The following is a 26,466-nucleotide window of genomic DNA, read 5'->3' as shown; positions in this document are numbered from 1 at the left end:
CGACGTCACAGAAAACTTACGTAATAACAAGCATTTTGCTCGTCAATTATTTTGCAACAAGAAAAATTTTTTGTAGTTCAGTTGTAATAATTGTGTTCACGACGTCGACTGTAGACTGTCGATGTCCAGTAGTTTGACTTGGCATGAGCCTGATGAGGAGGAGAAGCCTGGCATGTGAGATTTGGCACACAGGGACAAGCCTCCATGGTATTGAGTTTTATGTAACCCACGAAATGTTTCAGAGGGTGTAGCTTGCGTCTCGGAGAAGACACATCATCAGGATGTCGCGGGAAGCAAGTGTTGCATCTGAAAAGCAGTATCTTGTACGTTTTCCTCAGGTAAGTTCGGCATGCACTGCACTGCCTGTCAAATCATCGCCGCAGTCTTATACTGCATGGCATGCGGCAGTGTTTTTCTCCATCTGCTTAGAACGGAATGAGTGTCCTAAACAAGAGAGAGAGAGAGAGAGAGAGAGAGAGAGAGAGAGAGAGAGAGAGAGAGAGAGAGAGAGAGAGAGAGAGAGAGAGAGAGAGAGAGAGAGAGAGAGAGAGAGAGAGAGAGAGAGAATGAAAACAATTTAAATATAAGAAAATCATACCCATTGCAGTGCTAAATGCACCGTATAATATAATGAAATTATAATGCCGCTAATGAGCATGTCCTGACGTCCGTTTAGTTAGCCTGAGATATGGCCTTGAGCAGCTACCAGTTCAGGGCCCTCGCTACGCTTGGTCTTTACGCAGGTCATCATGCGTGTTGTTCAAACTGTTAGAAACATCTTTGCATTACGAGAAGATATATCCGCTATCCGTATTGCAAAGACATTTATATTAGCTTGCTTAATACGTCTGGGGACGAAGAAAGTAAAGGGTTGTCATGACGCCAGGCTAGCTGTGGCGTAGCACTTTCAAGCCCTACAGTACTGTTGGTCGCCAAAGAACTGGGGGGGGGGGGGGGGGGTCAGCCTCCTAGCCTAGACCATTCTTATTTTCATGTACTACACTCTATGCACAGTTGAGTCACCGTGTATACATTGGTATGCCGTGCTTGATGAAATTCTAGCCTGGCCGTTCTTCGGCGCTCTGTTCTTCGGCGCCCGACAGTACTGTATTAGGTCTTGAGCAGTTGAGCAATACTACACGTGCTCTACGGTCCATTCAGGAAAAAATCTGAATGATGATGATATCTTGTAAAATAGAAGAGAGCACATGGGTGCAAGGTATGAAGTAGCTGTCCACCACTGTAACAAGACAGTCCATTTCAAAAATATGGACGCATGATATTTTTGAAATATTTCAAATTTGGCTGGAGCTTTTCGAGAATTCTTGTCGGATTATTGCTCAGGTCCTTCCTCCAATTACTCTCATATAGATTTTTAAGCGATCGGATAGCAAACACCCAATTTCCAAATTTGAATGCACAAAGTGTTCACAGATTTTATGTCGTATAGATGCTGGCCTGACGGTTTTTTGAAATCACGTGTCATCAGCCAAGGTAGCAGAAGGCGTCAAATTCAAGCACCCTGTTGCACTTAGAAATCATGATTTTTACCTCAATGCCAATGGGGGAGTTTAGGTACCCTGCAAACGGAGTCCGCAAATATAAAGAGTAAACGACTTGCATGCTCTGCAGGGGAAGCCGACAAAGTGACCTTCGTAGGCATTTCATCGACAGCCATTGTTGTGACCTAAACCCAATCTCCCCCCAGTGCCATGTGCGTTTCAGGAATGAACTTTCAGATTTCCAAACGCCAATATCTTACAGTACTGTACTTTGTTAAAGGGGAAGTTCACCCTGAAATGAAAACTTCACAACATGTAGCGAAAAATGCACTGATTCCAATGGTGAAGGTCCGGGGTTGATCGGAGCAGCCGTCCCCGAGTTACTAGTATACCAGCTTGAAGTTTGCACTAAATTTGGTGACATCATGATGGCGTCATTAACCTGCCCGGACTAGGCCGGATTTATGACGTCAGAGAGATAGACTTTGTATCGGAGTAGATGGGGAAATTTCAGTATTTTGGCTCTCCGTTGTCCCAAAGAAGTCGGATCTTTTTCAAACTATTACTTCGGTATGGGACATATGGCATCCTACAGGTATCTCGACTGGAAAAATTCTAGTATGAAATTCATTGTTGCAGAGAAACAAGAAAGAAATTGTTTTTCTTTTCCATTGGAATCAGTGCATTTTTCGCTACAAGTTGTGAAGTTTTCATTTTAGGGTGAACTTCCCTTTAATAACTATGGTGGACAAACTGACTGCTCTAGTCCTGGAGAAGCCCATTGATTGGAGACAAGCTTGTATCGCTCTCCTCTCGGACTGTTTGTTCCGAAAAAGCACATGACGATACTATAATATTATAGTAGAGCAGTTGGCTTAGCGACACAAGATCTTGCTCGTCTCTCTTCACCTGTGACGTTCTTTCCTTGGCGACATGCGTGGTGTGCAGCATTGGGCCTTGCTGCAGGCGCTCCTAAGGCTTGCTCTTTCATGGGTCGTCAGGATCCATCTTTGAAGAGCGCCAGGTTTCTTGCTGAAGCCAACTATTCCACCTTTCCCTTTGCTATATCTGTTGATGGACTGCTCTAAGGCTTGATCCACCGGGCAAAGCTGGTACAAGACCGCGAAACACAGAAGTCACCGCTGAGAAGGGATTCTTGAGCCGATTCATGGCTCTCAGGCAAACACTCCATGTCGTTTACATAGTAGCTTCCGTATCGAGCGTAATTCACATGGTCGTAGGCGAAAAACCATTTCAGCATCTGCCTGAAAGTTGTGAGGTGCAGCACCCAGTCACCATTGCGGCTCGCATGGATAAAATCCAGCAGGAGACTGGCCATTTTGATGTAGGGGAGCCAGAAGCAGGCCATTGGCGAGGCTTTCTTCAAGTTATCGTTGAATGCATTGAAACGGTCATTGAGAGACTTGAAGCTAGATGTCTGTAGGCACCGTAGACCTCCGAAGTTGCCAGTCTCTCGCATGCTGTCCAGCTGGTCAAGGAGGTTGCTTACAGCTTCATCAACAAGCGGCGAACCGTCGTCATCCAAGTGTTCCTCAAACAATGCCCAGTTTTGCTGCATCATTGCCTCCAATAGCAGTTTGTGGCATCGGATTGCACGGTTGTAGTGTTTGTCTGTAATGACCTGCTTGCAAGCATTTGGGCCAACCACACCGACTTCTGTTAGTAGATCGCCAAGACCCGCTGCACCAAACCGTTAACCCAGGACGACCAAGAAAGGACACGCCATGTGGAGCGCACCTAACATGTTGATATGTCGTTGATGTAGACAAGGAACATGGTTGGCCCGAGAATGCTGCCTTGTGGTACCCCGCCATGATGGGGTATGGCCGGGAGGTTGCACCACCGCAACCCTTCTTCGCCAAACTCATCCTCGGCGCTTTGAAAGCACTTCCAGTGCCTTGGCGTATATGGCTTGGTCACCAGTTATTGTACAGTGCTGCTGCTCCAGTCTCCGAGTCAGTGCCACAGAGCGACAGAGTACCTCCAGTATCGCGGAATGCTCTCATGGAGGAGCCGGGATTACTGGCAGATACCCAATATTCGACGGCTGCCCTGGTTTTTTCTTGCTGTAGATGTCTGCATTGAACTTGGACCACACTGGGATCTTCTGTGGCTCATCGCTGGGTCGACCGAAACTGCTGGTGCTCTCTGCGCTGCGCAGCAGCAGCCAAAGAAGGTACTCACTGCACTCTGGCGTAATGTGACCAATCTCCTCGCCTGCTGCTACTCTTTTGACACCCTTGAGGACAGTTCCTTCTGTTCAGAATTCGCGGCAGGCACAGACATATGTCTCATCGCTGCCTTGCTGCTTTGTGCATGCCGTCAAATGGTGTGTGGTTTCTTATTGTAAAAAAAAAGAAAAAAAGCAGAAGTCAGAGTTCTTGTTGGGACGAGGGACTCGAGGTTATGAGAATGAGAGAGAGAATGAAAGGATGAGGCACGAGGTTATCAAGGGCCTGGGTAGCTCTGTCAATGAATGTGCGAAAGCGTGAATGCAGCTACCCAGGTCGAACGAATTATACGGTATTAATGCGGAAAAGGAATCGTGAACCTAACACTTCTAATGTGTCCAGACTCATTGCATTGGAAACAAAGAACAGACTTCTTGGTTGATTGATCTGATACTGCTGCTGTTACACTACGGCCGGCATTTCACGATGACCTTTTACTTCGATGACCAAATTGACGGCGATAAATAGGGTGGATGTCTGTATTTCGTGGCACAAAATGGGGGGGGGGGGGGGGGTGCGGCTTATACTCCGGAAAATACGGTACTAAGGGAGCGCTTGCTCTACCACTTTCTTTTTGTATTTCCTCTGGCAGAACAAGTAAACGTGTAAGTTTGTTCGTTCGAGTGACTGCCTTGTAGTTTTCCATAACGACTGACTAGCTTACGCCACAGCTCTGCCTGCTAACAGCAAACAGTTGAAAGAAAGGCAAGGTTGCTTGGAGCTTGCCGCAACCAGGTAATAGTACAGTCACAGTTGTACTAAAGCGCCTCTTGTACGCGCAAAAATAAATAGATCACAGTTGTACTACTTTCTAGTTGCAACATGAGATTGAGGACTAGTACAATTGTAGTTGCAACCGAAGGAGAACAAGTTACACTCATACCTCTGTTATCCGGATACCGAAGTTAAAGGCACTTCAGTCCACCGGGCACCCTTTGGATGAGCTCCAGTAGAAATATTACTACTCTTTTGTCACTTTTTGTATAAATACTGCCGGCACCCTTTGGATGAGCTCCAGTAGAAATATTACTACTCTTTTGTCACTTTTTGTATAAATACTGATGCCGTATATCATATCTATGGCCTTTCTCCATCAAAACATTTGTGATTCGGGGTTACGGACATTTCAAAGTTACGGGCAGTGCCCGATCCCGGACCGCCCGGATAAACGAGGTATGAGTGTATTTGAAAATGGCGAGAATCTTCAACTTCTTCCCCGGGGTGCACGTACGCATATATTTAAATCTGTACGTGCTTCAAACAAACTCGCCAAGGCTCAAATTGAAGGCGATTTATTTCGCGAATTTGGCTCGATCGTCATGGAAAGCCACACCAAACGTTGATAAGGCGAGACCAAAAAAAAATAGAGATTCCCGGGCCCTCCCGCACCAAAATCGAGCCAAAGCCAATTTTTTTTAAACAGTTCATACATGTACAGTACTGATCGTGTGAGTAGATCTGTGGCATGGAGTCACAGAAACCCGAGCTTGTACGACTCCCTGATGTACAGATCAGGGCCATCGTTGGCTGAAATATAGAAAAAATTGAACGGGTAAACCGCGTACCGGTTGCCTGTAAAAAAATTGAATAAAAATTACCGGAAATGCTGTAAAAAAAGTTCAACATGGCATGCACACATAAAGTCATGTACGTACATGGGAAAAAAATAAAATCCGCCCGCCCGCACCAATTTCACATGGGTCCCGCCCGGGAATCTCAATTTTATTTTGGTCTCGCCTAATACTCGAATTTTTTTTACGAAGACACAATGGTGGATGAAAAACACAATGGATGTCCTTGTAATAATACGGATGGAAAACCTGGTAATGGCTGACGAAGAAGAAGAAAATTGTCGAATTTCCGATGCGCACTTTGAAAGGAGTGCTAGAGTTTCGCCAGGGAAAGTAATCAGGTCGCATTGGTGGTCCAAATCCCATTTCCGGCTGAATCTGAATGTTTTTTTAGCCTAATACAGCCTGAATCGGATTTGAAAAGGGCCAGAGATCAATTCTTGTTTGTGAATGGACTGCAGTATGCATGTAAGGTAGTGATACTACATATCATGTAGCAGTCTCGACCTGGTGTGTGTTTCTGATTCGTTACAGGACAAAGCTGATACTGTCCGACAAGCTATCGTATCCGGACAGTCGCTCGATGAGCGCCTACAAATCGAATGCCTGAGTTAGTTCCCGTGTCTGTCTGTCTAGCTGTGTCTGTGTTCGTGCAGGTTTGTCTGTGTGCGTGTCTGTGTGTGTGTGTGTGTGTGTGTGTGTGTGTGTGTGTGTGTGTGTGTGTGTGTGTGTGTGTGTGTGTGTGTCTCTTGCTGCCTGTGCTGCACTGCACTGTCCGAAATTTAATTGTTGAATACGGAGTATCAGAGGGGCAGGGGAGTAGAAGAAGCAAAGCTTTGAAGCCTGTGATACAGTGTATTTGCCTTTCAAGTGTTGACGGTGAGAAATCATAGCAATCAAGAGTCTTTACTCAGCACTGCAGATGCTGGTAATGCCTGGGGACGTTGTGCTGTAAGTAGCAGCAGAGGTTGTAGCAGAGGTGGCTTGGGTGAAACTGGTGCTGTTGCTACTGATTTCTGAGCTAGAGGGGTGCCCCGGGGCGCTGGCGGCAAATTGACAATGTGCTGCAAGTTGCAGCGGGATTCATTGCAATAGCGAATGGGACATGTGTTCTTTTCTTTCTTTGCTCGCTCAACTCTCTTCTCCCTATTTTCCTGTTGTGCCTGCAGGTGGATCTCGTGGAGGGCTGGTCCGCCACGCCAAAGTCATGTTTGATGGAAAGTTGATGCATGGGAAGGTTAGATTGGCCTCTGTGTATGTGTGTGTGTGTCCATGGCTGTGCGTGTATTTGGTCGAAACGTTTAAAAAAAAACACTTGTCAGTATCAAGTCTAGCTCATGTTGCGTTCTTCGGTTATCTGCTTCTGTTGCCTGCCTGCCTGCCTGCCTGTCTGTCTGTCTGTCCATCTGTCGTCCTATGCGAATCACTGTATGCTACACACATGCCTGCTTGTGCGATTGTGTATGTGCTTGCGTTAACGTTGTTCGCAGATGATGGACTTGCCTTGCATTGTCGAGTCGCATAAAACACTAGACGGCAAGATACTTTACAAGACTGGTGATGTGTCTCAGGTATGTTCTCCACCCACCTACCATTGTTTCACCTACACTGCAGTATCCAATACTGTAGTAACTATCGGAACACCGGAACACGCTCACAAAGGACCGTGGACCTTTGTCGGATTTGCACAGCTATCTTGTTGAGTTCGCTCTTTCTTGCCACTGTGTGTATGTGTGCTCTGAGTAGTGCCGTGCTAGGGGCGCTGACGTTCTTTCAACTGGCCGTCGATTCTACTTCACTACTGTGCCTCTGTTGCCCTGTAGCTGAGCACCCTGCCATCCCCGGCTTGCGTTGAAGTAGACAGCTAGGGTTTACTGGGTGTTAGCGGCCATCGTGAGTTCCCTTCGGGAACTCAGTGGGACCGTTGTCATTAGGTTTAGGCCTGTTTTGGAACTCCACTCTAAATAAAGCCAAACAACACAACAACGGACACGGTAATTTACTTTTACTTTTTTTTAGACAGCAGGGGAAATAGTTACCGTGTCACTGCTCGTTTTACTGTATTATAGTAATGCTGCATGCCGGGTGATTCACTTTGTTGTGCTGCATTCTGTTGGTTTGATGAAGATGCTAGTTTGCACTGACATCACTGAGGAGGATATGGGCAAAGTGGAAGCGGAGCTGGACGGTTCTTCGCTGCAGCGCGAATCTCGAAAGCAGTTCGTTGCCAACTATGGACGTAAGGCGCCTTTTGTCATTGTCATTATTTTGTGGATAGTGTAGTGTCTTGTATAAAAGCCTGTCTTGTATAAAAGCCTGTTTTGAATACAAACCTGCTTTTTAAGAAACACTGTCAGCACATAAGCCTGGTTTAGTATTGACATACATAGAGATACGTGCTTCGAATAGAAGCCTGACTTGAAAAGAAGCCTAGCACTGATATCGGCTTATACGGCCGTAAGCACCTGCTTTTATACGCGACATTACGGTATGTGTGCCCTCTTGTTGTTTGTTGTTTGTTTATATTTATTTTTTACTTCACCAAAATGTACAGGCATTTTATGCCTTCTTCCCGACCCTCACAGGATGATGAAAATAGTTTATGTGGTGGAGAGCAGAAAAGAGAGTTTGTTTTGTGTTGATCATTTCTTTGTGTACTTTGCGTTGTAGCACATACTTCAGAAGTAGTGACCACTGCACGAGGTGGATGACCATACCTGTATTTGGGTATCTTGCAAGTAGTTTTGCGATTTACATTAATTTTACCCTCGATTGCCGAGTTTAGTATGATCTTGAAGATGTGACCATGGGTAGTCACTTTCTATGTACTGTACTGTGCTCTCTTTCTGTGCAGTCACTCCACCCCTGAAGAATGTCCGTAAGAAGCGGTTTCGTCGCACTGCACCAAAAAAGGTAAGAGATCGTGTGTGTGTGTGTGTTGTGTGTGCGCCCGTGTGTGTGTGTGTTTGTGCATGCCCGTATGTGTGTGTGTGTGTGTGTGTGTGTGTGTGTGTGTGTGTGTGTGTGTGTGTGTGTGTGTGTGTGTGTGTGTGTGTGTGTGCTCGTGTGTATGTCATTGTATATTAATAGTATATGCCATAGCATTGTATATTAATATTCCCGTAGCTATGCAGAAGACGTTACTTCAGTAACGTCTGGCGCTAGCCAGGGTCCACACAGCTTTAATTTTGGTATTTGTTTGTTTGTGTGTTTGTGTCACGCCTGGAGCTATCCCGTATCTGTCCCGTATCTGTGACTACAAAGGCTCTACAGGATTGTACATAACAGCTGGCCACAACATTTGCTGGCTCCTGTATCTGTCCCGTACCGTACCATCAAACACAGCTGGCCACAAACAGCTGGCCACAATATTCGTCGTATTATGTATGCGACTCCCTGATGTATAGGGAGATTTGGAAAGAAATAGGGAGACGAGGAGGAAATGAAATTAGAATGGACGTTAATTGCCGAATAGGTGATAGGATGCGTCAGCAAAAACATACTTTGGAAGAGAGATCCCGTCGTCTCCAAAATAAGCGTGAACGGGCGATTCAGCGCCGGTCACAGGAAACGTCGGAAGAGAGATCCCGTCGACTCCAGAACGCCCGTGATCGGCAGAGTCAGCGCCGGTCCCAGGAAACGTCAGGACAGACATCCCGTCGACTCCAAAATAAGCGTGAACGGCAGAGTCAGCGCCGGTCCCAGGAAATATTTCCATCAGTTCTAACATCATGCCATGATGAGCTAAGCAACAAAGCATAGCGTAGGGCCCTGAGCTTCCAAGCTCTCTTGTGGCATGTTCCCGTTGAAACGAACCAGCGGAACACTGATACTTCTGAATTCAGCTCTGGTTTTGCCCAGTGGCGTGGGTGTGAGAGATGGGAGCTCCCACATAGGAAGCAACCAACCTTTGCTGAAGTATCACTGGAGTCGCTACCACTGTGCCGTGAACGTTTTGCAAGTTCACTGAGGCTTCGTGCGTATCAAGTGCTGATTAATGCGGGGCAACTGTACTATATGTGTGATATGGACACGTATTAAAATGTGGTCTTGTCCTGTCATCTTGTCTTGTTGTTTTTTTGTTATCATTGCTGCGCAGGTCTTGGATATGGAGACCCCGGAGGTGGAGCGCGAGGTTCGCCGGCTTCTTAGAGAAGATCTTCAGGCGGTGAATGTCTGTATCCTGCCTGCACGTGAACGTGTTGACGTGTTATGCTACGCACTGTGTAACCTGTGTTAGGAAACTTAGGTGTCCTCCCAGGCACCCCCAGACCATACCTCAGCATCTATACAGACCTGTGCAGGAAGACAACCTGCATTTAGAGACCTTTGTTCTGTGCAGTTCCTTATCCCAGGTTAACCTGCATTTAGAGACCTTTATTCTGTGCAGTTCCTAATCCCAGGTTACCTGCCTTTAGAGACCTTTGTTCTGTGCAGTTCCTAATCCCAGGTTAACCTGCATTTAGAGACCTTTGTTCTGTGCAGTTCCTTATCCCAGGTTAACCTGCATTTAGAGACCTTTATTCTGTGCAGTTCCTAATCCCAGGTTACCTGCCTTTAGAGACCTTTGTTCTGTGCAGTTCCTAATCCCAGGTTAACCTGCATTTAGAGACCTTTGTTCTGTGCAGTTCCTTATCCCAGGTTAACCTGCATTTAGAGACCTTTATTCTGTGCAGTTCCTAATCCCAGGTTACCTGCCTTTAGAGACCTTTGTTCTGTGCAGTTCCTAATCCCAGGTTAACCTGCCTTTAGAGACCTTTGTTCTGTGCAGTTCCTAATCCCAGGTTAACCTGCATTTAGAGACCTTTGTTCTGTGCAGTTCCTAATCCCAGGTTAACCTGCATTTAGCTTTATTCCCGTAGCTATGCACTTTAGTAACGTCTGGCGCTAGCCAGGGTCCACACAGCTTTAATTTGGTGTTTGTTTGTTTGTGTCACGCCTGGCGCTATACCGTATCTGTCTAGTACCGTACCGTACCATCAAACGTACCTGGCCACAAACAGCTGGCCACAGTATTTGCTGGCTCCCGTATCTTTCCCGTACCGTGCCGTACCATCAAACACAGCTAGCTGGCCACAAACAGCTAACCACAATATTCGTCGTATTATGTATACGACTCCCTGATGTATAGGGAGACTTTGTGGAAAGAAATAGGGAGACGAGGAGGAAATGCAGTTAGAATGGACGCTAGTTTCCGAATAGGTGATAGGATGCGTCAGCAAAAAAATGCTTTGGAAGAGAGATCCAGTCGTCTCCAAAATAAGCGTGAACGGGCGAGTCAGCGCCGGTCACAGGAAACGTCGGAAGAGAGATCCCGTCGACTCCAGAACGCCCGTGATCGGCAGAGTCAGCGCCGGTCCCAGGAAACGTCAGGACAGACATCCTGTCGACTCCAGAACGCCAGTGATCGGCAGAGTCAGCGCCGGTCCCAGGAAATATTTCCATCAGTTCTAACAACATGCACGATGAGCTAAGCAACAAAGCATAGCGTAGGGCCCTGAGCTTCCAAGCTCTCTCGTTCTGTGCAGTTCCTAATCCCAGGTTAACCTGCCTTTTAGAGTCCTTTGTTCTGTGCAGTCCTAATCCCAGGTTCCTAACTTCCTGTGTATCCTGGGATGTTACATTGAAACTGTTACTGGATGCTGTATTTGCGATCGCATATGGTGCCTCTTCTGACATGATTCTAGCTCGAGCATTGTTCTTTCCTTGACTTCCTCATTGCCAGCTATTGATGTTGTCTCTGATGAGAAGCCGGCATTGAAAGGGTAAGCAATCATGTGTGTTCCCTCTTTGTTCCAATCTTGTTTCCTAGCTAGCCGAGTCTCTTGCTTGTTGAGTTGAGTTGAGCTGCTAGTATATGGCTGTGTATCTCTTTGATTCTACTTGTGTTTCTCTTGGTGTGTATTTTCAGGGCTGAAGGAGAGGGTGGAGATGAAGACGGCGAAGATAGTGAGTACAGAACAATAGATACCACATGTACCGAGGTATATCCGTATGCACAACTGCATGCACAACCATATACACAGCTGTATGCCCAACCATATACACAGCCGTATGCCCAACCATATACACAATCCCTTGGTTGGTGTGTGCCGCTCCACTATCAGTGCTGTCCTGGCAGAATTTCAATTGTGACGTCATTTTATGATGTAATGCGCTGTGCACATCTTTTCATACGTATCGTATAGACCAGTGGTAAACACATAGCCGTTTGATCATGGCATGACACAAACTTGTATCAGCAAACACGTGTGTGTGTGGGGGGGGGGGGGGGGGGGGGGCACCTTTGTGCAAACATCAGAAATCGCACCTGCAAGGTACCAATGCTCCTTGCATTGACGTGCAGTGCACTGACATTGAAAAGGACGTCAACTTGGAATTCTGTCGGGACAACACTGCATGCAGGAGTTCGTAGTACAATGTACCGAGCTACACACTCTGGAGGTTGTGCTCTCTTTCCTGTTTGTTTACTCTGTATTGGTAGTGTACTGTAGCGCCCCCTGTTTGGATTAAGAGAAATGGCGGTACATTGAGTTAGCGCGAGGTAGTTACCGAAACGTTGTCCATGGACGTGGTGCCTCCTTTGCTGTACTTGTGTGTTCATAGGGGTGTCTTGACTGTTGTCATTTTTCGTGTGTGTGTGTTTGTGTGTGTATGTGTGTGTGTGTGTGTGTGTGTGTATGCATGTGTGTGTGTGTGTGTGTGTGTGTGTGTATGCTTATTCATGCGTAGGTTACCATGGTGACTTGTACGCTGAGCTGCAGCTCACGAGCAGCGAGAACAGCTCGGACGAGAGCCCCTATCACTCCAGCGGCGATTCTGCTGACGACCATGAACCTGAGCCGGAGCCTATGGATGACGGTCGTGCCGGTATGTACTACATTCATCTCCTACATCATGTAAACAATGCTGTGGGTCTGCACCCAATACTTGCCCGACGGGCCATCACTCACGCACCTCGTCGGCACTGTTCCACGTGCTAGGCGTTCAGGTTACCGTTCCGTCGTTCGGTTCACGTTGACGGTGTTGCCGGTGTGTCACTGTCGTTATTTGTGTGCGTTCATGTGTGGGTGCTTGTGTGTCTGTGTTTCTGATCATCTCCAGATGCGTCTGGTGGGCACGAGGCGGTGAAAGAGTCCGCACAGATGAACGACTTGCGCCTAGACCTGGCTGAAGTTGAGCAGCTGATCGACAATCAAGAGATGCGCGTCCGATCGCAATCGAATCCGTTTTTGAAGGTAGGTACTGTGTGCTTGGCACGACCACCACTAGTACCCATGAGGTGCCAGCTCTGGTCTACATACCACATGTACATGTACAGGACTACACAAGCTACAAAGAGGTTCCCTCTAGCCCCTGTATCTGCACTACACAAGTCGAGTTGATATTTACTTGCAGAAGGTGCTTCAATAATGGACTCGGATGGAGAGCCAAGGATTAATTTAGAGAAAAGAAAAAGGAAAACGTCTTAGTAACTGGTGGTGTTGGTGGACATTATAGCGTAACTTGTAGTTCCTTGGTCCTTTTTCTTTTATAGAAGGTGCTTCATACTTCGTATAGCTAGGGCAGAAGGAAATGACCCCTGTTGTCTGAAAAATGGTGTTAAGCCATGAAACTCAGCCAATAAATAGCTTTGTTCCAGTGCTAACTTGTGTTACAGTTCTACTACAGTATATGTAGTACTGGTGTGCCAAAATGCCAGTGTTTATATACTCCGAAGTAATACCTAGAAGTACAGTGCCGCTCAGTGAAATCCTATCTAGTGAGTCAATGCTACGCCGGGCATTATGCAGCCCTAGACCTGCAAACTCTGGGATGTGAACTGGTTGCGGGGTGCAAACTTTTTTTTCATGCGATCGGATTTCATTGAGCAGCACTGTACACTGTACAGGGCATCCACAGTGTGCTGGATGGCTGTTTCAGTGACATTCCTGCATTGCATCATGCTAGGGACGCAGTGCGTGCAGGCAAGAGTACGTGAAACCCAGAGCGTGCAGCTCGAATGCGCTGCTGTCATGACGAAATTCTTGGATTACGTCACTTTCGTGATTTAGTGTGTACACATTTTTCAGACCCCTGTTGTCTGAAAAATGGTGTTAAGCCATGAAACTCAGCCAATAAATAGCTTTGTTCCAGTGCTAACTTGTGTTACAGTTCTACTACAGTATATGTAGTACTGGTGTGCCAAAATGCCAGTGTTTATATACTCCGAAGTAATACCTAGAAGTACAGTGCCGCTCAGTGAAATCCTATCTAGTGAGTCAATGCTACGCCGGGCATTATGCAGCCCTAGACCTGCAAACTCTGGGATGTGAACTGGTTGCGGGGTGCAAACTTTTTTTTCATGCGATCGGATTTCATTGAGCAGCACTGTACACTGTACAGGGCATCCACAGTGTGCTGGATGGCTGTTTCAGTGACATTCCTGCATTGCATCATGCTAGGGACGCAGTGCGTGCAGGCAAGAGTACGTGAAACCCAGAGCGTGCAGCTCGAATGCGCTGCTGTCATGACGAAATTCTTGGATTACGTCACTTTCGTGATTTAGTGTGTACACACGCAGGATTCAAGCAGGTCTCCTGCTGGACAACTGCAGCTCAGTTGTATGCACTACACCACTTCCCGCCACTTATCTGCATCAACTATGGTGTACTCCAGGAATTTTGCCGTAATAGACACAGCCATGCAGGAAAAGTCAGAAGCTGCTCACTCTTGGTTTCATGTACATGACATTCTTGCCTTGTATTATTGGTGCAGGCCAGAGTCAAGCAAGCCTGCTGCTGTACACCTGCCGCACAGTTAGGTGCACAGAGCCCCATTTGTGCTGCTCAGCTGCAGCTTATATGCAGTTGTACATGCAACGCCCCAGTTGTGCTGCCCGCCTGCTTGCTGCTCGGCTTCTCTGATAATGGTTCTATTGCCGTTTACTTTGCGTGTGCCTACACAGGAACGATTCATGCAGCGTCTGACCGATTTGAAATCACGTCGGGAGACCATTCTGGCCAAGGTCAGTGTTTCTTTCTTTCTGTGTACTAGGTGTTGTTGTGTTGTACATCGCATACACCATGTACACGGCAGGAACCTGACTGAGTATGTGCTGCTGTGCTTCTTAGACTGGGCTTCCCATACTTTGGAAGTGCACAAAGGCACACTATGAAAACCTTGGCAAATTCCGTTGTGACTTTGGAAGTAGTAATGGGAGGTATGCATCTAAGATGGCCGTAACCTTTTTGCGGGGCAAGTTACCCCATACTTGGCAGGTACAACCCGTTATAGTACATTTATGAGTACGACCTTACAAAGTTCATGATCTTTTATGCAGAGCTGGTATCACAGTGTGTACAGTTGTAGTGGACTTGCCCCGCAAAACCTAATGGCGGGAAATTGATGAATACGTCCCATTTTAGGATCTGTACGGGTAGTTGGGCACTGTCGTTGCCAGGATCGTAATGATCGACCTGTGTTTTAAAACCCGACCACATGTCTTGAGAGGCTGTGCGTCTCAGGCCCCACGGCACCATGACCATATCACACTTCAACATACAATGTACATTGTTGACTTGCACGGGTACACGTATTGAAATGCCACGTATCTACTAGGACCAGTTTTCTCTGCACCACCATGGGGTGATCGCTGATCACATGATCCACTACACACCAATGTACTACAATGTAGTCCGTACTGTGGCCATGATGAGACGGGTAGCCGCGGTAATGGGGTCTGTCTATGATTGCTAGTACTTAGTAGTAGTCAAGATCCCTGTCACCCCACTTTTTGAGGTGAGCCTCTAAGTGGGGTTATTTCCAAGTTCACCCAGAGTTTGGGGATATCAGGGTTTCGGCCGTTGGGCGGTTCGATAGCCTTTTCTCCCGGGGAGACACATGTGACCAGTTTCTGGCAGTGAGCAAGTACAAGGCAGTACACATGTGTGTACGTGTGTACGTGTGTGTGCGCCTTCTGATGGATGTGCCATGATAATATTGTTTCCCTTTCCTTTTCTTGTTGCATAGATGGAAGACTACCGCAGATAGCCCACGTCTTCACCGGATGCCATCGACCACACCGCGCTCCAAGGGCTGTTCTCCTGTTGCAGGGTGGGGGAAATCCTCGCAGACTGACTACAAGTCCACAATGTCAGCCATGGCAGGTCACTCTTTGCTTGAATCCAGTGCCAGTGTGCGTGCATTCGTCAACGTGTACGTGTCTGCATGTTTTTGTCACTCGTGTACATAGCTTACTCTCTGCAAATAGCTGGCTGTGTGTGTGTGTGTGTGTGTGTGTGTGTGTGTGTGTGTGTGTGTGTCTGTGTGTGCGTGCTGCTGTTGATGTTGCTGTTGCTTTTGCTATTCATACTTGCTGCTGTTCATTATGCTGTTTTCACTTGCTTCTTACAGTGCACATAGTACCTAGGTTTTTTTTATAGACTTGTACCCAATTTTTTATGTTCAAAGCTGTGTATTTCCGACTTATTTTATCAGCCCCTGCCGCACGCATTGCTTCTACAGTTGACATGTTCTTTCTAGTACTTCAAAAGTAATTAGGGCACATTGAGACTTTTAATGGATTTTTTCAAGTTCTACACCATGCAAGATGGAACAATCAGACCGGAGACAAACGACTATCATCTTCCATTCGCTGGCTATGCATAGCGAAATACATAATTCAAAATCATGAAAAACCGTAGGGCATACTCGTGACATTGAGCACATGGCACTACGGTAAATGAATCCCCTATATATAGCTATACAGTTTTTGTTACGCATTATTGCACGGCTGTGACAGATCATCGCCGGGACACGTCTCCACAGTCATGCCTGACAGCGGAACACAAAGAACTCGTGCAAACACACGGTTCTCCTCGGCGTCACTTTCCCTTCTCCAGGGGTGATGGTCGTGGCCCACATTGCAGGGCTTGAGCTGCAGTTCGAGTCCACTCACATCACTCACAGAGGAACAGACGGGCAATGCTGAGTGCCCACCAGTACACATCCATTTGCGTGCATGTGGGCATGCATACGACTAGCACTAGCAATATTTGGCACACAACCACTACTACAATTAGTCAGTAGTAGGCTACCAAGTCATAAGCTAATATAATTTGAGCCTCTAAGTATGTGATCATGCACGTATACGGTCATACACGTAATTATTGTGGCATTGCAATCTCGCACTCAACATATGCCACACACACGCGCACACACACACACACACACACACACACACACACACACACACACACACACATGTTTGTGATGTGCAGTGCCTGGATGGAGCGAGTCGTGGCTTGACACATCACTCCTGTGATCATGGGGATGTATGCAGCACAGCACTACAATGCACACTCAGCCATGACGGGCTACTTGTCACTGCGCTAATTCATCCCACAGTACTGGAGAGCATCATTCAATGGCGAGTGCCAAGCAATGGCGTGAGTTGGCTGATAGCATGCAGGACTATTCGTGCCACTATCCCGTGCTGGTATCAGCGTAAAATAGAACGAGTCGGTACGTCACTAGTATTAGCCGAGTCTAGGAACACGAGACATTTATGCTTAGGGTTGAGCATACCAGACATCCAGTACTGGAGCTGAGCTTGTTTGACAAGCAGCTAGTCCAGCCTTTCCAAATGAGTCATTACTCTGTTGGTTGTGTGGTACAGGGCATAATGTAACGCGAAGGATGTCCCTTCTGTACATTTTAGTATACCGCACGGAGCTAGCGACTGGCGTGACAAGTCCACAACGACTCCATAAGGCGCCAGCATGTTCGTATTTTCCAATAGCGCTGCACCTCCCACTGCACTACTGCTCAGCAAAACCCTTACGGTCACAGGGGAGTACTGACGTGGCTGCGCTTACTGAGCAGAAGTTTCCATCATGCATAGGCTATCCTGCCGCGCCATGCTTCTGGACCACCGTCATTGCACGGGCATTCGTTGAGCTCGCCTTCATAAAGGTGGCTTTGAACGTAGCATCATGGGTTCTCTTCTGCTGCGCTCACCTTCTTTTGGCCTGAAGGCATTCGTGATTTCTTTGACTTATCATGAGTCCGCACTGATAGGTCAGGACTTGACTTAGAATCTGCTGGTGTTGTCCTGTCAATCGGCAGTTTTTCCTCTCTGCTTTCTTTTGCCTTGCTATTCGTGGCCGCACGCCGTTTACATGCAGCTAGGTCAGCGTGTCGGCGACTACTGAGAGTGGAGAGAAGAGTATTACTCAGGAATCTCTTGTTGGTTTTCGGCAGAGAAGGCTTGGCCCAGCCGCTGGGACCCACCAGATCAGCTCTGGCTTTCGCCCTATCAGACTCCCGGAGCAGCTCCTCCAGAGCCTGCTTCTCTAGCGCCTCTTCGTCCATTATCAGATGCCAGCACAGGCAAAGACTCTCGATATACGACTTCTCTCTGCATCACGAAACATTGCTGCATGTAGTGGTTGACACCAGTGATTGTTCTTGTATTCGTGTTTCAAATCAAACAGATGAGCAAGTGTGACGTTATCTTGTCCTTCCAATGACATAATTTTTATCTGTGATGTCAGAAATCGAAAAGGACAAGGAATCTGTCTAACTTTTTTTGTGCAATGACACGCAGGATAGGAGGAAGAGAGACATACAGAATGCTGAACGTCAAGTAGCGTTGTTATTTTGTAGTTGCCAGTTCTTTCTGGTGTTCCTCCCTGGTCTGGAACTGCATTTCTTCATTCGTCGTGCCTGTACGTCTTCAGTGGAAATAGTCCTGAATTTTAATCGTGATAATGGGAGTTTTTTGTCACATGGACGCTCAGTGTCTGTGTTGTTATGGTGGAGCAATTCTGGCCCTGATTGGTGCTGTGGTGAGTAAATAGCCTATATTTCCGTTCTGATACACCGTGTGTCTTCCTGCCGCGGTTGCTTGGAACGTGTTTAGCAAGCTGGCATCAATTTGAAACTAAATTCTCTTGATAGCATTATGTTGTAGTTCTTTTAGTCCTTTAGCTTTGCACTGATATAGCACCTTACTCAAACAATCGAAATGTTTGATCACTGTATACATGGTATAATAATTATTATGTATACACGCTTGTACTTCGATCGAAGTATGATCAGCGAGTACATTCATGTAGGCTAGTGTTTAGAGCCATAAATATAAATGATCCATTTGTACATACCGCGCTCGCCTTCACCCCCGGGGGCACTATTTTTTCAGTCCATCACAGACGGGGCACTACCGGTATTCAAGAGAGGGAACTATTTTCTCAATGCTGGTACATATGCATTTACGTCATCCAACATAAAAACAAAGGAGGCAAAGAGAAACAGGGTCTTAAATTTACTCCAAACTTTCATGACTCGACAGAAACTGCAACAAGAACTGCGATTTTGATCCAGAAACCACCAGTGCAATGGCATGGACGAGAACCTTAGCAAAACAACACCAAACTCGCACATGCGTTAGATTACAAGTCGGGGGGGGGGGGGGGGAGTACTATTGGAGGGAGGGCTTTATTTTTTCATTGGCACTATTCGAGACAGGGCATTATTCAAGAGAGGGCTCTATTCAAGCGTGTCAGCGAGTATGCACACCACATTAACCTTTGACGGACTATACAGTAAACCCTGTGACTAACGACCAACCCCTCAGTGGGGCCAGAGAAAGCGGTCTTTAGTGGCAGGTGGTCCTTAGTTAGAGGTTTGCGCTGCACAACCATACTGAATGTGAGACCGTCCGTGCCTGGCGAAGTGGTCTATAGTACCCGGCTGGTCGCTAGTTACGGTGGTCTTTAGTTACAGGTTTTACTATATCTCATTTCCCTGTTATTATTATTCCTCTGTAGGTATTACTTTTTATTCGCTTCACATCAGCAAAGCCGAATCTGACACGCTATGATGACGAGAAGTCTTTCATCGACCCCAAGTCTGGAAAGCGTATCCCGTTCCCTAGCATACTGGACCAGGCGTCTGTGTATCTGTCCATCATTGTGCCGTCCTATAATGAAGAAGAGCGTTGTAAGTTTAGTATACGCATGTGTATCCCGGTGTCAGGTCAATTTAGTGTACCGGTACATGAATTGATGTACTTTAATGCCCTTGCAGTACAGTAAAATCTGTGTTTGCCGGACCCTGTGCCAAGCGGAATCCTGTCTCGACCGGACAATTTTTTCATGCACCATAGCAGAATCCTATCGTATCAGGACAGTTTCCGCTGCACCAAGGATGTCCCGTTAGGGCTGGTTTTACTGTACAAGAAACAGATGGTGTAAGGTGTATGTTTTACTGTGATCTCAACATTGCCCTCTTACGAATTTGATAAGTATTTGTTGATTATCTCTAATGGACGGGTTGCCTGTGTGTGTGTGTGTGTGTGTGCGCGTGTGTGTGCGTGCATGTGTGTGTGCATGGGTGTGTGCGTGTGGGTGTGTGTGTGTGTGTGTGTGTGTGTGTGTGTGTGTGTGTGTGTGTGTGTGTGCGTGCATGTGTGTGTGTGTGCATGTGTCCTGTGTTGGTTTCAGTACCGATAATGCTTGACGAGACACTTGAGTACATGCAAGAGAGACAGGTACGGTGCAGATCTATTTACACATACATAGAGTAGTGCTGATGTTGCTGCTGCTGATGTTGCTGCTGCTGCTGATGTTGCTGCTGCTGCTGCTGCTGCTGATAATGATGATGATGATGATGTTGCTGCTGCTGCTGCTGCTGCTGCTGATGTTGCTGCTGCTGATGATGATGTTGCTGCTGCTCCTGCTGCTGCTGCTTCTGTACCACATGCATGTCCATCTTGCCATGCCAACTGTAGCTTTGTGTCGGCGATGGCTTGGAGCACGTGCTCGTTGTGTCCTGATTGTAGTTTGCACTGGACACCCTACATAACCACCCACTGTGTCGTTGAGTACATTTCTACATCCCAAACATGGCACCAGTTATACTTCACATGTGTTACTCATACACTTCCCGCTGTGGTGGTGTTGCATGCGGGGCTTTCCCCATCATTACAATGCTTTGATAGTCATTCAACGGAAGTAGATTTAATTTGCTTTTTTTGCTGTTTGTTTTGTTGTTGCCGGTGCCTTTTGCAGACTGAGAAGCCTTCGTTCACGTACGAAATCATCGTAGTTGATGATGGCAGCCGAGACAAAACGTCTCAGGTAAGCGTGTCCTGTCTGCCCCTGCAAGTGTGCAGGCTTGCGGTTTCATCGCCACACCTCTCTCATGGCTAATCCTCTGTTGCAGACTGCTGCAGCGGGCAGTGATAGCTCATAGACAAACCGGCGGTGTTTGTGGCAATGCACATGATCTGCGGACGGTGCGGACAGGCTTAAAAAGCGACCATATGTTGGTGATGATTCATTGGAGCAGTGCATGCACTGCACTGTGGGTCGAGCTGTTCGCAAACAATACGCTTCTCTCCCCTTCCCAGTTCCTACACCAACAGTGTGTGGAAATTCTTGGTTGTGTACTCGTTCTTGCGTGTGTGTGTGTTTGCTGACCAGGTGGCACTAAAGTACGCTGAGCAACACGGCACTGACCGTATCCGTGTGCTGACGTTGGTCAAGAACCGCGGCAAGGGCGGCGCAGTGAGACTGGTGAGTAGTGACCTCTTCAAATGAGCATGGCACGATGTCATGGCTGTAGTGATCACTATGGTGATTACGTCATCCCCGGTATCATGAATGAGCTTTGTTAGGGTAGCAGACATGGCCAGTCAGGTTCAGAAATAGAGCTACGGAGAGATGTGTACCTGTTGTGCTGAGTGCAACGTGAATGCGACGTATGTTCTCCTGTTTGATATTGAACTGTTTCCGCTTTGTGTGTGTATGTGTGTGTGTGTCTGTGTGCGTGTGCGCGCGCTGTGCCGTGTGCTCCTGTGTATGATCATATGCAGGGCATGCTGAGCGCACGCGGTGAGATTCTCTTGTTTGCCGATGCAGACGGAGCGACCAAGGTCAGCGACCTGATCCGTCTGGAGAACGCTCTTCACAAGGATGCTCCACAGAAGGTTGGTGGTGCCTTGGTGCAGCTTTCTTCTCTTTGCTTACTAGTACTTAGACTAGAGGGTGTTCGCCAGTACTCTACTGGTTGGTGTAGCAGTGTCAGGTAAACCCGTTGCTCTACCGAGCTCTATCGCCTGTCTGAAGTCATGGACTCGTACGGTAGAGTATGCTGTCCGTAACTTGTTCCCAGAATGTCCAAGATGGGTATTGTCATGGGGTGCTCCCCACCCATGCAACACAAGTTACACAACCCATGAATCTTTTCGCCGAGGATATCCTATCCCAGTGTGTTCCTCTCACAGTGTACCGCATTCTTGTTTTGTCACTGTGTGTGTGTGTGTGTGTGTGTGTGTGTGTGTGCGTGCATGCGTGTGTGTGGTGTTTGCGTGCGTGTGTGTGCGTGTGTGTGTGTGTGTGTGTCCCTGTACAGACCGATATGGCCATAAGCTGCGGATCGCGTGCTCATCTGCAGGAGGCTGCTGTTGCGGAGGTGTGTGATACTGTGTATATGTACATGCAGCTAACTGGATTTGTTGTCGTATGAATACCAGGGGGAGGAGGGATTGGTTTGAAATTCTACCTTTACTTTCAGGCGGATAGACATTGCTCTTTTTGATGATCACGTGCTTGAGCAGTTCTTCCATGTTTGGAACAGAGTGGCACAACTAGTGACCTTGAAACTCCACTTCGGAATACATGTGAAACAATTTGAAGCTGCTCGAGGGAGTGCCTAATTTATCTGGCTGCAGAGCGTTATACACAGAGCGGGATTGAACTTGTTTAGCTGTGACTTAGAAAGTCGTGCATAATATTACAGTCATCATCAGACAGCGTTGACTACAATGTCCAACGGATGTGTCTGATACACCGTACTGTAAAAGCAGAAATTTCCGGTGGTGTTTTATTTTTGGTAACTTCGGTGCTGACAATTTTTACCGAAAATAAAACGCACCGAAATTGTCGGTACTACTCAGTAGTACACTTCGAAAATTTCCCTCCACTGAACCGCTGATTTTGGAGAATTCCGAAAATATGACATCACCGAAAATTTCTGCTTTTATAGTAGTGTGATTGCAGCATATTTGACTGTTGCTGTCTGTATTTGTATCGTCCAAGCTAGTGTGATAATAATAATATCCTCGTAAATTGGCTGCAAATAACACCCAGTCTCATGAATGATAGTTCCGGGGCTGTGTGGCCCAAGCACAACCAACACTTGGCTGAGAAGTGAACGCAATTCTGCTGTATTCACCGTGAGGTCGGAGTTTAGTTGCAACAACTGTACTTGTTGTATGTGAGTGTGTGTGTGTGCGCGAAATGCCTCGATGAGCGCCGCAAACCTGTATCAGAACAGAGAGGTAGCCGACAATGTTCTTCCTGCGAGCGCTGGTTCCGCAGTGCCGGAGGTTTGGCGGTCCACAAGTACCCCAACTCCCGGATGCTTCCCACGACATCGTCTCGGGCTCCGTGCCGGGCGGCGGTGTCTACCATTGCTGCTCAGGCGACTCCTCCGCCGCCGCATGTGCGGCTCGCCCTCTCATGCTGCAAGGGCCACTGTGGGGCCTGTGGTCGGTGCTGCCGCTCTACTCGTGCATTCCAAATCCATAGCTGCCAAAGATGGCTCTCTCGTCGTGCCGATTGAACATGGTCCCTGATCTCTCGGCAGACTGCCGACTTTCTGCCGTCGCTCGTCGTTTCCATGTTGTCGGCCCCGCAAGGGGACGCGTGGCCATAATGGCAGTGTTTACCAGGACCAGGACCAGGTGTGCGCGTGCGTGCATGCGCGTGTGTGTGTGTGCGCGCACGTGTGTGTAAGTGTCTATTCCAAGTACCGTATTTTACGGAGTATAAGCCGCACCCCGACCCCATTTTTTGCCTTGAAATACACACTTCTACCCTATTATTTTATTCCCGTTAATTTGATCACCAGAGTGTAAGCCGCACCCCCCCCCCCCCATTTTGGGGGTGGGTTTGAGTGTTTAAAATGCGGCTTATACTCCGGAACAATACGGAAGTCATTTTCTCCCTGCTTATCAAACCATGACAGTATTACCAACAGAGCTTCTGTAGTACTTGTAGTATCATGTTCGTTAAGGGGCGTCGGACACGGTACGGTCACCAGGGTATTGACCGTACCACTTTTTGTCTCAGGTACCCCGTGAATCAATAAAATACACTCATCTGGGCTCTAAATTTCCAAACTTTTCGCATCAGTAACCCCTCCCCAACGTGTTAATTGTAATACCTTCCGACGCCCCTGGCAATTAAGACCCGGCCGTTGATCGGCTGTGTTTGTGTGCTGCCATTGTTTTGTGCTCGTAGCGTACACTTCTGCGCAACTTCTTGATGCACGGATTTCACTTTGTCGTGTGGTCGCTGTGCGTGCGCGGTGTCCAGGACACACAGGTGAGGCGCTTTACAATCTCCACGCTGTGGAAATGTTATCGCAAGTGTAGTTTGTGCCTGATGTCTAATTGCTACGTTTGAAAACGAGCAAAGCATATTCCCTCTTGATATTGGGTGTGTTTGTCAAGTCTATTACACTAGAGCATCAGTTATCCGAACCCCTCGGGAAAGACGCCGTTCACAATTCGAAGGGGCTCGGGTGAGGGAAATGGAGAGAGACAGACAGACAGACAGACAGACAGACAGACAGACAGACAGACAGACAGACAGACAGACAGAGAGGGTCATGGAATATGTATGCAGTATAGGTCTCCTACATGCACGTGATACAGTTTCATCCTCGAAAAATGCATACAAGATCATGTACTAGTGGTTCTACCATGCATTGACGGACATGGAAGTAGCGTCCAAGCCATTCCAGATACAGTAATCGATTGCCGGGTAGTCAATGCTCAACTGTACATGTATTTAAATCATCGCCTTTCTTTCTTTTTTTCTGTCTTGCCTGAACATGCAGTGTGGCTTCAAGCTGCTGACACGCCGTGCTGCCACGCTGATCTTCTACACGATGCACGTCGACAGATGGTAAGCGCATGTGTATGTACCAGCCGTGATGCTACTCGAGGGGGAGCCTGACCTGTGCAGCCGCCTGGTGCTGCACGAAAGCAGTGCTGATGACGATCGTTCTCGAGTCACCTACGTCATAATGCATGGCAAAACTTGGCTACTTGGTTTAGTGCCTGAGATACATGGTCTTACTTCTCGCCTTCGTAAAACTCGACTCACTCAACTGCAGTTTTTGAAAGAGAATGCGGCTTATTGTTCTTTTAAACATTCATTTTGGAGACTACTTTTCATGGCTGTGAAGAGAACTAATTGTGCTGTGAACTTAACTTTATTGATTCTCTTGCCATCATTTTATGTTTGCTTGTCAGTGCATGCACGTTTTGTTACTTCGAAGACATGATGACACTGTGCTGCGATGCTTCGATGTGGTTGCACTGTTTCTGCACAGGGCGTTTGACGTGGAGCTGCTGTATGTAGCGCAGCAGCTGAAGATTCCAATCTCCGAGGTGGCTGTCAACTGGCAGGAGATTGAGGGTAAGCCCCGTACCCGGTGTGAGAGCCAACCAACCTGGCGTTTCCACGTCCGTTGGAATGCCACCATCCTCATGGGTCAATGTGATCCCAGTCAACACTGCAAATCCCATGTTACCCCCCCCCCCCCCTTCGACTCTAAATAAAAGAAACAGCACCCCCTCCCCCCCCCCCCCCCTTGAGCATGATTTAGACTGGCACAGTGTGTTTCACATCTGGATTATCATGTGCACCCAATATTTTGAGCTTGTAGTAGTGCATCACAAGTGAATTGTACTCTAGCGAATATGACATTGACATTTGGTTGATGGTGGGTGGGAGGGAATGTTTTCCCTCTTTTGTTCGCTGTCTTCTGTATGGAATTCCCTGTATTTTGCAATGGCTTGGCAGGGTAGCATTGACTTGTTGGTCATACTACAGCGTACTGGTATCTGCATGCTCTGAATCGCTTGACTGTGTCGTCGCTGTCGTTGCTGCTCAGGCTCCAAGATGACGCCGCTCTTCAGTTGGATTCAGATGGCCAGGGACTTGGTGTTGATAAGCTTGCGCTACGCAACGGGTGGCTGGAAGATTGAACCCGTACCGAGCAAGTCCAGCTAGATGGCGCCTGCGTACGTTCAATTCCAATTTATTCTGAACTCGGATGGTGGGCCAATTGTACTCATGGATAAGAGGAAGGACAGAAATGTTTCGGGTTTGGACTGATGAGATAGGTGTGGATATATGGATGTAGAGGTTCGTAGATGCGTTGGATGTCTCAGTTACCCCTGTCAGGTTTTTTTGCCGTAATATCGCGTTATCTGACTGTATGATCTGGTTGCATTATTGGACCATTAGTCGTAACGCGTAACACGTTTTGTCCTTCCTCTCGTCCGATTTATTCTTTTCGATTTATTCCACACGAGATATATTTACGCGTATTCCCCGATTGTCCGTCTCATTGGTGGTCGCTCCCGATGCTGTTTGTTGTCTCGCCTAGCGATCCGATGGAACCTAACTGGTCTGGAACCAAGTCTAACCTCGCTGATGCTCTTTGTACTTTTGTATGCCTCCACTCTGGCTAGCTACGGATTGAATTGTTTTAGACCTTCGTGTCAGCCTCTGCTCTCGTTCGTACGCGCGACAGTTGCAACTCGTGCAGCTGTTGCGGCACACAAACGTTATATCCATTTCAATTGAATGTACTGTTAGATGCGAATTCTCATTTTTAAATTACCACCTGTCACTGCCGAACATCCATTCCAGTAGTGTGTACGCGTGTGTGTATTCTGCTCTTCCGGGCTCCACGGTTCGGTTTGCAGCCGTACATTGCATGTCTGTCTCTTGCCGCTCGGCTGCTGAACGAGCGGGCGAACCATGCATGTGGTGTGGTTGTTGTTTGGAATACCATGTCGTCAGCACGCTGGGGGAATGTGGCGATGGAGTCTATACCCGTGCCCGGTCTACCTGGTGCAGTGAAACGTCGGTGTAAAGTGCCCTGGGTATAATACTATGGGGTGCATTGTATACATGCATGTAGTACGACGTGAAACCCCTGACTGCCCTGTGTAGTGTAGCACCCTGCTTTTTAATTTATTTACTCAGTTGACCTCAGATAGAGTGCCTTGGGTATGAAGTACATATTTTACGGCCCTTGGGTATTTACTGTCTTACTAATACTATAGTGTGG

General features: G+C 47.4%; 2 protein-coding genes across 2 annotated transcripts; both read left to right on the top strand.

Annotated features, from left to right (window-relative positions):
• The first annotated feature begins 98 nt into the window (after positions 1 to 98).
• Positions 99 to 15,957, top strand: LOC135816104 (transcription initiation factor TFIID subunit 7-like). The gene is made up of 13 exons (XM_065329477.1): positions 99 to 338; positions 5,860 to 5,935; positions 6,495 to 6,562; positions 6,816 to 6,896; positions 7,453 to 7,564; positions 8,180 to 8,238; positions 9,425 to 9,503; positions 11,051 to 11,090; positions 11,237 to 11,274; positions 12,058 to 12,195; positions 12,430 to 12,563; positions 14,273 to 14,332; positions 15,337 to 15,957. Exons 1-13 carry the CDS (start codon positions 282 to 284, stop codon positions 15,355 to 15,357), a joined length of 963 nt encoding a protein of 320 aa, XP_065185549.1. The 5' UTR covers positions 99 to 281; the 3' UTR covers positions 15,358 to 15,957.
• A 1,936-nt stretch (positions 15,958 to 17,893) lies between these two features.
• On the top strand, positions 17,894 to 26,030 carry LOC135816094 (dolichyl-phosphate beta-glucosyltransferase-like). Its single transcript, XM_065329466.1, has 11 exons — positions 17,894 to 18,155; positions 19,137 to 19,308; positions 19,812 to 19,858; positions 20,379 to 20,447; positions 20,793 to 20,885; positions 21,185 to 21,298; positions 21,724 to 21,783; positions 23,616 to 23,699; positions 24,217 to 24,284; positions 24,715 to 24,800; positions 25,279 to 26,030. The coding sequence occupies exons 1-11, from the start codon at positions 18,078 to 18,080 to the stop codon at positions 25,395 to 25,397; spliced, it is 990 nt and encodes a 329-aa protein (XP_065185538.1). The 5' UTR covers positions 17,894 to 18,077; the 3' UTR covers positions 25,398 to 26,030.
• Positions 26,031 to 26,466: the final 436 nt, after the last annotated feature.

This window comes from Sycon ciliatum, chromosome 1 (genome assembly GCF_964019385.1).
Source record: "Sycon ciliatum chromosome 1, ocSycCili1.1, whole genome shotgun sequence".
In the NCBI taxonomy this organism is placed as follows: Eukaryota; Metazoa; Porifera; class Calcarea; order Leucosolenida; family Sycettidae; genus Sycon; species Sycon ciliatum.
The sequence above is the reverse complement of the archived record's forward strand: the minus strand, read 5'-3'. Positions and strand labels throughout refer to the sequence as shown.

Coding starts and splice junctions, on each gene's coding strand:
- LOC135816104 (XM_065329477.1), top strand. CDS start 282: ATGTCGCGGGAAGCAAGTGTTGCATCTGAAAAGCAGTATCTTGTACGT. Junction 6,897..7,452: donor AGACTGGTGATGTGTCTCAG/GTATGTTCTCCA, acceptor GGTTTGATGAAG/ATGCTAGTTTGCACTGACAT. Junction 9,504..11,050: donor TCTTCAGGCGGTGAATGTCT/GTATCCTGCCTG, acceptor CCTCATTGCCAG/CTATTGATGTTGTCTCTGAT.
- LOC135816094 (XM_065329466.1), top strand. CDS start 18,078: ATGGGAGTTTTTTGTCACATGGACGCTCAGTGTCTGTGTTGTTATGGT. Junction 19,859..20,378: donor AGTACATGCAAGAGAGACAG/GTACGGTGCAGA, acceptor TGCCTTTTGCAG/ACTGAGAAGCCTTCGTTCAC. Junction 21,784..23,615: donor AGGAGGCTGCTGTTGCGGAG/GTGTGTGATACT, acceptor TTGTGCTCGTAG/CGTACACTTCTGCGCAACTT.